The sequence below is a fragment of the Anolis carolinensis genome, chromosome 4 (assembly GCF_035594765.1).
Source record: "Anolis carolinensis isolate JA03-04 chromosome 4, rAnoCar3.1.pri, whole genome shotgun sequence".
NCBI classification, from domain to species: Eukaryota; Metazoa; Chordata; class Lepidosauria; order Squamata; family Dactyloidae; genus Anolis; species Anolis carolinensis.
Window position 1 is genome coordinate 10,353,715 of NC_085844.1, and position 10,260 is coordinate 10,363,974.

Below are 10,260 nucleotides of genomic sequence, written 5' to 3' on the forward strand. Positions count from 1 at the left end.
CAGTTGCTCGAATATCACTTCCTTTCTTAATAGTAGTCTCAGGGAGAAAAGCAGCAGATACAATGGTTATCTTGATGGATTTTTTCAAATTCATTAAAAATATTTTAGACAATTTGAGCATTTTTACATTTTTAGTTTGAGGAGGAAAAAACTATTTAGAAGCAATTCTGCATTGCCTTTTTTGGCTTGCTGCACCTAACATTTTTTTTTAAAATATAGTTTTATTAAAGCTTACATAAATGCAAGAGTAAAATATACAAAGAAAACAATATACAAACTATATATTAATAGAGAGAAAAAAAAACTAAAAATAGAGAGAGTGGAGAGAGAGTGAACTTAGAAGAAAAAGAAGTCTTTTCCATAGCTTTCATAGTCTTCCAGTCTTTTCCATAGCTTTCATAGTTAGTTACCACTTTATTAAGTCTCCTTTGCCTTTTTAATTGTTATAATAGACTTCTGTCTATAATCTAGCTATTTGAAATATATCTCATTACATTAACTAGTTCTACAGGAAGTTAGCAAAAGGTTAGCTCTACTATCACTTTAATAAGGATAATTAAATAAATTATTGTTTTTATTTAATCGGATACAATCTTCTATTCTACTAAATTATTATAATCTCCCAAAATGATGGTTCAATATTAGATTCAACAATTCAACACATCCATTATCTTTCTTTGTAGTACCAATTCTGCAACATCTTTTCTATAGCAAACATCAACGCTCAGTTATATACTTTCAGTTCGTCTTATGCTAATCAAATCAAACAATGATTTCTCCTTTTAAATCTAACAATGAGATATGAGTATTTGTAATAATCATCTTCAAAGCTCAAGTAGAAAAATAAACTAACCCCATTTCATGACAATAACGACTTTTACATGACTTTTAAAAATGGTGTCAAGCTTTTTCAAGGGATGTATGTGTGTGTGTGTGTGTGTGAGAGAGAGAGAGATCACAACTGGGTTGATATTGCTGTTTAAATGGACACTGTAAAGAATAAGATTTAAGTTGAGACAGAAATCTGGGGAAATGGAGATATAGAAGAAATTGATATTCTTACCCATATGAAAAGGCATCCAAATGAAAATGGTATATATAGCTAATAACAGAATAAAGAGTCTTTTATGCCATTGTGGGTTCAAGCAGAATCCTATGAGCAGTAACTGTCAGACCCCAGGCAGCAGGGCACCAAGAACCATACACGGAGGCCAATTTCTATCTAATATCTTTATTAAGGAAATATATAAAAGTAATAAAAACAAGTAAAGAATATAGTTCAGAAGCAGACCTTTCAAATAAGGTCAAATATAATCCAAAAATGCAATGTCCAATAAATGATATTAGAGTTCAAAGTTTATATCCAATACCGAAACACACACTATTGCCAGGCAATAGAGTGGGGAAAAGCCAGAGTCTTAGGAGTCCAAGGAAGCTTGACAACAAGGCTGGAAATAATCTTGGTACTTTAACAAGGTCCGTGACTTGAAACAAGGCAAAACGTGGATCTTGGAACAAGGTCCGTGACTAGGAACAAAGCAAACAGTGAATCTTGGAACAAGGTCCGTGGTTAAACAGCAAGGCAAGGCAGTACTTGGATTCTTGATCCGGGAAACAAGGAACTGGGGTTACGAAGTCCACACACGATCTCACTCCTCAAGCAGCTCTGTTGACTCCGCAAAGATTCTACCACGTCAGGCACCTATATTGGGGTCTCGTTTTCCCGCCAACAATCTCTTTCCCTAGAGAACGGGAAGCGAAACCCAACTTTGTCCAGATGCAAGACTCCAAGGGAAGCAGGTCTAATCAGCCTGTTGTTTGGCAGCAATCCGTAAACTCCTGCGATTCTGTTCCCTGACTCCTCTGTCAGCACAATAGGATTCTTTTCTAGGGAACGGAGGCGAGGAATGTCCAAGGTCTGTTTTACTGAATTCTTGGGGACAAACATCAACATCCGGCAGGTGAAAGGACTCCGGCTCTTGTTGAACCGGCGAAAACCCCATGTTTTCGTCTTCATCTGCCACGATGGCACTAGGAGCAGGACTACAAGGCCCATGAGGCATCACAGTAACACAGTGGGAATGACCATGAGTGGGTAGCATATCAAAACATTCTCAATAACATGGAAAAGAGGACCATAGATGACATATTTTATAATAACTACTAATGATTGAATTCCAAATGACAAGGAGAAGACCCACATGAGAGCACACACTATAGTGGACAAGTGGTGACTGATGGCATTGATGCCAAATTGGGAAGAAAACAGCCAGGTATGTTCTCCTGTCTTTGTACTAAGAATGGTTTTATTTTTTCACCAGCTGAAGATGCCACATAAATCCTTTAATATTGCTTGAAAACTCCAGCAAGGACTATTTTATAGCTTTTGCCATCATTTTTGGCGATCCACAGACCCAGCAGACCATTTGAATCTCCAATCTGAGATCCCCAGATTGAGTCATGCAGCTCAGATACTGCTTGCATCTTTTCTATGTGGTTAGCAGACTCTTTCTTCTATTTTCTCATATCTCAATTGATTTCACACACATCCTGCTACAGCCTAAAGGGTTTGCCCACACAATTCTTGAAAACCTTCTTAGATTTTTATCCAAATTTAAAGTATCATGCATTTCGGAAGAAAATTGTATGCACATTTCAACAGCTGATAGTACTGCATGATATTAGTGTATAAATTGACTTCATTTCTAAGTTAAAGTCAGGTTTTGCGGACAAAATTATGAATTTTCATATGATACATAAATTAGTTGGGGCTCATTCCACAGAAAGAGGAAAGCATCAGTATTTCTCAGGAGGCCAAACCCTTTTGGCCAATGATACTATTTTCTCACCCGTGCATACAAAAAGACCAGAAATTGTGCCATAGTGGGGAGAGTCTATAAACATCAACACTTTTTGATGGACTAAGATCTTGTTTATCTACAAAAAGGATGGGATGGTTCCTTTTATATAAAAGTTAAGTACTTAACATTGACCCATGCAGAGCCAGCCCTAGGTATTTTTCAAGTGTAGGCGAACAGAATTTTGGCACCCCCCAAAAAACAATCACTGAAAAATAAAAGCGTTGGATAAGCAAAAATGTTGGATAATAAGGAGGGATTAAGGAAAAGCCTATTAAACATTAAGATTTTACAAATTAAGCACCAAAACATCATGTTTTACAACAAATCAACAGAAAAAGCAGTCTCGACTGCGCCCCCGTATGTTTGCCGCCCAAAGCGACTGCTTAATTCGCCTGATTGTTAAACCGGCTCTGGACCCATGGATAAATCAACTCAGGTTTCTTGGTCAATTCTTTTAGCTACAATTTCTAGACTTCGACATGAGTATATAAGTTGCTATGATGATTATTACTTTGTTGTATCCTGAAAGCTCTGAAGTGATCCCACTATACTGAAGGTTTATACAGCTAAAGCATGATGACTCTGGTCTGAACCTCTATCCGCACCACCAAGTTTTTGAAGAGCATAAAATTTATTAGAAGCAAAACAGATGCCCATCTCACCTCACATACTTTTTTCTTCACATGCTCCGACATACCCACTTTTAAAAACATAGAAAGTTTAGCTTTTTTTCTGTTTTATCCTTATGCCCTCCCATTCCATATTCCTGTAATTTTGCTTAAATACATGGTGAGATCTTTGGAAAGAATGAAACAATTGTTTTTAATTAAGTATCATCAAAATTTATTGAGAACTCACACACATAAATGATATGCCAAAAGGATCAAATTAAGCGTACTAAATTGAACCCTAACAATTCATAAAGTAAGTCATCCTCTGATTTTTTTAGCAAGTTACAGACCAATGCACAGTAAAAAATTGAGAGAGTTGATAAAATGGAACCCAGTCATTTTTTGCAGGCTGAATATTAGATATTTCAAGGCTCCCTGGAACCTAAATAAAAATTGATTCTGAATGATGAGGTTATCATCTGTTTATTTATCACTGTATTTTTAGGAATGTTGTTGTATTTAATTAGTTAATTAATTTTAATTGATTTGCACTGTATTTTATATTTTTATATATGTGTGTTTTATTGTAAGCCACCCTGAGTCCCCTGTTGGGTGAGAAGGGCGGGATACAAATGTTGTAATGAATAAATAAAATAATAAAGGCAAAACCACCTCTGAGTATACTTTGATTAAGAAAACCCAATTAAATTAATGGATGGGTGTGTGTGTCTTGAAGACACATATACACTTCAGGTATGTTAGGATTAGGTACTGTAAGGATAGCAGATGATTGCATAACAGATTCAACTATCTGTTATGCAACTAATAAATGTTTAATTTTACTGATGCAATGGATCTACTTTCATTGGGATTAACAGTAGGACTGGTGCTTTTGACTGCCTTCCCTTGCCACAACTTGCTAAAACATGGACCCTTTGAAGAAAGAAAATACAAATAAATTTTTGTGTACTCATCTCACAGCCCAATATGGGACTAGGATCATACAAAACATTTGATTACAAGTTATAATATTAAATAACACAAAAATTAAAGATTTAATACCCATGTTTCCAATTGACCTTTGGAGTGACAAAATTCCTTATTTCCTAATTGAATTCAAAATATCATACAATGCATTTGCTTTTCATAGGTGCCTTCTAATCTCTCAATAAAGTGTGTTATCTATGTTGTGATATGCCAAATGTTAGTTATTAAGCGTTCTTGAGTTGCAGAAGTTCAGGTTTCAACATATGACTGTTACAAGATAAACTGCTAGCCTAAATCCAATATACAGTCCATAACAAAGAGGAACTACTAGATCAATCATTGACCAATGAATTAAGAGATCTGTAAAAACATACTAATTGGAAAGTTCTACTTTAATTCTAACCAGAAGAGAGATTTAGTTCAGGGAGTTCAAAGTTGGTTGTGATAATATCACATATCTTCAAGAACAATGAATTTTTCTCTATTTATTTAACTGTGTAATTTGTAGTACCTTTACAGGCTTGAACATTGAAACAGGCCTTTAAAAAATTCTGTTGAACAAAAAGTGTAAATTGCAACTGGTGGAATGTTGAAACTAGAGTTAGGAATCTTTTATGGTACCATCTCCATTGTATTAGAACCTGAAGTTCCAGTTTCTCTACTGTCTTCATCCTCCTTGAAGACTTTCTCTAATATTTGCTGTAATTTCTGCCAACATTGACCCCTTCTTTCTCTCCCTACTAGGAAATAGATGAATGGGTTAATGGTACTGTTGAAAGATGCACATATGTAGCCATATTCATAAATGGAAACATTTTCAGATCTAGTATACCGAGCAGCATATTGAATGACATTCATTGGAAAAGCAAAGAGGAGGAAGAAAATAAGAGCAAGCCAAATGGCAGTTAAAAGCTTTCCCCGCTTGTGCTGTGGAGATATCAAGCATACTTTAACTAACATGGCAGCAGTAGATATCGATATGCCTGGAGTAGTAAGCACAATATTCAGCAAAACTTGATAGAACCATAGTTCACAATAGTCATATTTCAGATAGAGACTGGTGTGAGCAGGAAACAGTGGCAAGGTGAAAATCCAGATTACACCACATACAGCGAGGGACAAATGTCGTGGCTGGTGGTATCGATACCAAAATGGAAAACAGACAGACACACACCTATCAATGCTGATGACTGTCAGTAGAAATTGACTCGTGCTGTATGTAACTAGGAAGAAAGTACGAAACACTGTCTTCATCGGATCATCATATTTGGTGCCAGACACTCGAGCTACAAGCCAATATGTATTAATTCCCAGTAGACCAGTGACCACACCCAGATCAGCAATGGAGAGATTCCAGATGTAGGTGGTGAAGTGATTCCTCTTAATGCGAAAGCCAAGGAGCCAGACCACAATTCCATTTCCCAAAAATCCCAGAAGGGAGAGAAGAAGAGTAAGAATAGTTGTCAGAATAATTTCTATACTTTTATCATCTTGAGCTGATTGAACATAGGGACAATTAGTATGGTTTGCAGGGCCATGCACATTCCCAGCAGTTACCATCATGCTTAATTTGTATTGTGCTTCTTTTTCTGGAAAAAAAGGCTCCTCTTCAAAGTAAGGACAATTAAAAAGGATTTAGTTTCACCCCTGGAGTCAAATGATTAAGTTTGGTGCAATGTAGCAAATGTAAAATCTTGTGGGTTGAAATAATCAGTCTACTTCCAGTCTATGTCGGCTTCACATATGTTCAGCTATAAGTCCCTTCCATCTTCTTTCCAGGACAAGCTGCAAATTAAAATTAGAAATTTTCATCAACATGTTTCCCACAAAAGAAATATGTATATATATCTAAAAAGATTCTTATGCTTATCTCCCTTCCCTTCCACCCTGTAGCTCTCGAAGCCACCCAAGACTGACTCTATAAAGTTTTGCACCATTCAGGAGTTAATTTCAAGGTGCTTGAGCTCTGTAGTGGAAAAAAGGAAATCACTCCCATCCCATTACAACTGGATTTCAGTGTGGTGGAATCTTTTATCAATAGATTTTACCAATAGCATTTTCTACTAGACCTGACATCCATTTACCCTACAGAATTATAGAACTATTATTTCACTTCAGCTGCCATGGTTCCAACTATGAAATCCTTTGGTTAGAAGGTTGAAGAGGCATTTGAGCTCTCTGACCTAGAATTTTAAATGTCCCTACATAACCAACAATTCCTACATTCCATAGGAAGGGAAGCATAAGAATAATAATGGTATAATTTGGTAGTGGGTAAGGGACCATGGTTATGAATTGGGTGGTCTTCAGGTGCTGTTGGCTTACAAATCTCAGCCATTCCTTACAATGTAATACACTCAAAAGATCTAAAGTTCAAGGATTGTACTCCATGATGCATTTGAGAACAAATTATAAGAGTGTACCTGTCAGAACCCTGCTACTAGAGCCTGGATGTGGCTCTGAGTTTCAGGGTCACTGACATTGATAAGACACCTGCGGCTCAGGACTTGGAGAAGAAACGGCTGCTGGACTTGGCGGGGAATTTGCGCGGGGTTTTACTGAGCGGGAAGAGACTGTTCAAATGAGGGGGAGGGTATATAAAGGAGGGTTGGCCGTAGTATCCCATTCTTGGCTTTTCTGATGTTCATGTTTCCTGCAGTAAAAGTTTCTGGTGATATCACAGAGAGTCTTGTGTGTTCATTCAGGAGCGGCTGTGGTGAGCTGACACTAAGCCAAGAAGACCGTCTCCCAGGGGCAGAGGTCAGTATCTGAGTATGCGGAGGAGTTCCAATGCCTCGCTGAAAAGGTGCCGGAATGGTCTGCAGTAACAAAGATAGAACTCTTCAAAGAGGGTCTCAGGCGGGAGATCCTCTCCTGGGCGGTGCATCGTGATGAGCCTGACACACTGCGCGGATGGATTCAGCTGGCGGGGCGCATCGAGACATCGCTGGCCCAGGCGAGGAGGCACCGAGGAGGGCTACAGCAGCGGCCGCAGATGAAAGAGGGGAGCCGGAAGGAGGGATCAACCCCAGCCGGGAGGAGAACGGAGCCGACAGGGAACGTGAGCACCAGCAGGAGGGGCTGCTTCGTGTGCGGCCGTTTGGGCCACAGGGCTGCCGAGTGCTGGCAGAGAAAAGGGGAAGGCGGAGGCCCGCCCAAACCAAGAGCCGTGGCAGGGAAACGCGCCGAGGAAGAACCACCGATGAGGCACCACTCGGGGGGGTTGGTAAGTCAGGACAAAGCCATGATAGTGGTCCCCATTCAGCTTGAAAGTGGCAGCAAACAAGCAACCTGCAAAGCATTTGTGGATTGTGGATGTTCCAGGAACATCATCTCCCCTGAATTAGCCGAGGGATTGGGATGCGAAAGAACGAACCTAGAATCCCCAATAGCTTTCTCGCAGTTGGACGGATCCACAGCATCGGGATCATTAGCTAAGTACAGTGCCGAAGATGTAAAGTGTAAGATAGGGAGTTGGGAAGGAAAGGTGTCATTTGTGATATCACAAATAGCCAGCTATAATGTTATACTAGGCATGCCATGGCTGGGGCAGGCCAACCCGCAAATCAACTGGGAGGATAAGAGCATGATCTTCAGGATGAAGTTGGAAGAAGGGAGCCAGGAAGTGGAGAGAGAGCCGGGGAAAAGGGGGGAGGAAGACTCTATCAGGATAGCAGAACTGGCAGATAAATTACCCCCAGAGTATCGGGATTTTGTGGACGTATTTGATGAGAAGGAAGCAGACAGTTTCCCACCGAAGCGGAGAGTTGAAGTGAAGATAGAGCTAGTCCCAGGAGCAGAGCTTCCCAAGGCAAAAATATACCCAATGTCGGCTAGGGAAAAGGAGGAACTGAGAAAATACATTGATAAAAACCTAGCGAGGGGTTTCATAGAGCCTTCAAATTCCCCTCTAGGGGCGCCTGTGTTGTTCAGGCGGAAAAAGGACCAAACGCTGAGGCTCTGCATTGACTACAGGGGCCTGAATGCAATCAGTTCTGTAAATAAATACCCCCTACCCTTAGTGAAGGACTTGATCGCCCAGTTATCGGAGGGACAGATATTCACTAAATTGGACTTAATTGAAGCGTACCATAAATTGCAGATCAAACCAGAGGACAGGTGGAAGACGGCCTTCTCCTGTGCATTCGGATTATTCAATTATCGTGTGCTCCCCTTCGGTTTGTGCGGCGGAGGTGCCGCGTTCATGCAATTAATCAACGAAGTGTTGCATCCATTGTTGTACAAGGGGGTCTTTGTTTTTTTAGATGACATATTGATAATATCTCGGACTAAGGAGCAACACATAGAACTTGTCAGGGAAGTCCTGCAAAAGTTGAGAGAAGCAAAACTGTATGCGAAGCTTGCCAAGTGCGAGTTCAATAAAGACCAGATAGACTTTCTGGGGTATAGGATTTCCTCCCAGGGAGTGGCGATGGACCCTGCGAAGGTAGAAGACGTGAGGGGGTGGGAAGCCCCCAAAACACGGAAGCAGCTGCAATCCTTCCTAGGGTTCGCAAACTTCTATAGAACATTTATCAAGGACTTTGCGCGCCTCACTTTGCCATTAACGGATTTGTTAAAGACTAAAGGCAGGGGAGAAACAAGCAAAGTGAAGGCCCCAGGGGCCAAACTGACATGGACAATAGAATGCCAGGAAGCTTTCGAAGCCCTTAAAAAGCGTTTTACTGAGGAGCCTGTCCTACAGCACCCTGATATGTCTAAAGCCTTTGTATTACATTGCGATGCATCAGACCGGGCATATGGGGCAGTTCTGCTACAGAAAGACGAGGGGGGGAACCTGAAGCCATGTGGCTATCTGTCAAAAAAGTTTAGCGATACAGAAAAAAACTGGCCAATTTGGGAGAGAGAAGCCTTAGCTATTCTAAAAGCACTAGAGTGCTGGAGACACTTTCTGGAAGGAAGTGGAACACCGTTTGAGGTGTGGACTGATCATAGAAATTTACAGTATCTAAGATCCCCTCGTAAACTATCAGCGAAGCAAATTAGATGGGCCCAATATTTCAGCCGTTTTGATTTCAGACTCAGATTCTTCCAGGGGAAACATAACATACTCGCTGACGCTCTCTCTCGGATGCCTCAGCACGGGGGAGGAATTCAGGAATCTGAAGGGAGCCTATTCCTAGATAAGCAATGGGGCCTGGCAGTACTAACTCGAGCACAAGCGGCCAAAGAAAACAAACGTACTGCCATTTCCACGGGGGGAGGAGAAATATGGGAGGAAGAGTTGAAGCGAGCGTATGGAATGGACAAATGGTTACAAACTAACAAAGAAAAGGGAGAATTGTGTGGGGATTTGGTGTTTGTAAATAAGAAATTGTATATCCCTGAATGTTTAAGACGAGAAATGTTAAGGAAGTACCATGATAACAAAGGTGCGGGTCATCTAGGCCCCACCAGGACTATTAAACTGTTGGCCAGACAATGCTGGTGGCCCGGAATGAGGAAAGACGCCAGGGGGTACGTCACGCAGTGTGAATTATGTGCAGAGGGAAAAACACCACCGGGGAAGCCCCAGGGGCTATTGCAGAAGGTGGTGGAGCCCATGAGGCCATGGGAATGCGTAGCCATGGATTTTGTAGGCGAACTACCCCCCAGCAGAGGCCACAGATACATTTGGACAATATTGGACCTATTCTCAAAACAGGCACACTTTGTGGCCCTGCCAAAACTCCCTTCAGCTGAAAAACTTGCTGATTTGTATGTGAAGCATGTATATCGCCTACATGGGTGTCCCGACAAAATAATTAGCGACCGGGGAGTCCAATTTACTGCAAAATTTT

General features: G+C 40.7%; 1 protein-coding gene across 1 annotated transcript; it reads right to left on the reverse strand.

The window, feature by feature from the left end:
* Positions 1-3,677: 3,677 nt before the first annotated feature.
* LOC134298772 (proto-oncogene Mas-like) lies at positions 3,678-6,877 on the reverse strand. The gene has a single exon (XM_062979992.1). The coding sequence runs from the start codon at positions 6,020-6,022 to the stop codon at positions 5,072-5,074; it is 951 nt and encodes a 316-aa protein (XP_062836062.1). The 5' UTR covers positions 6,023-6,877; the 3' UTR covers positions 3,678-5,071.
* Between the last annotated feature and the right edge of the window lie 3,383 nt (positions 6,878-10,260).

Coding starts and splice junctions, on each gene's coding strand:
- LOC134298772 (XM_062979992.1), bottom strand. CDS start 6,022: ATGATGGTAACTGCTGGGAATGTGCATGGCCCTGCAAACCATACTAAT.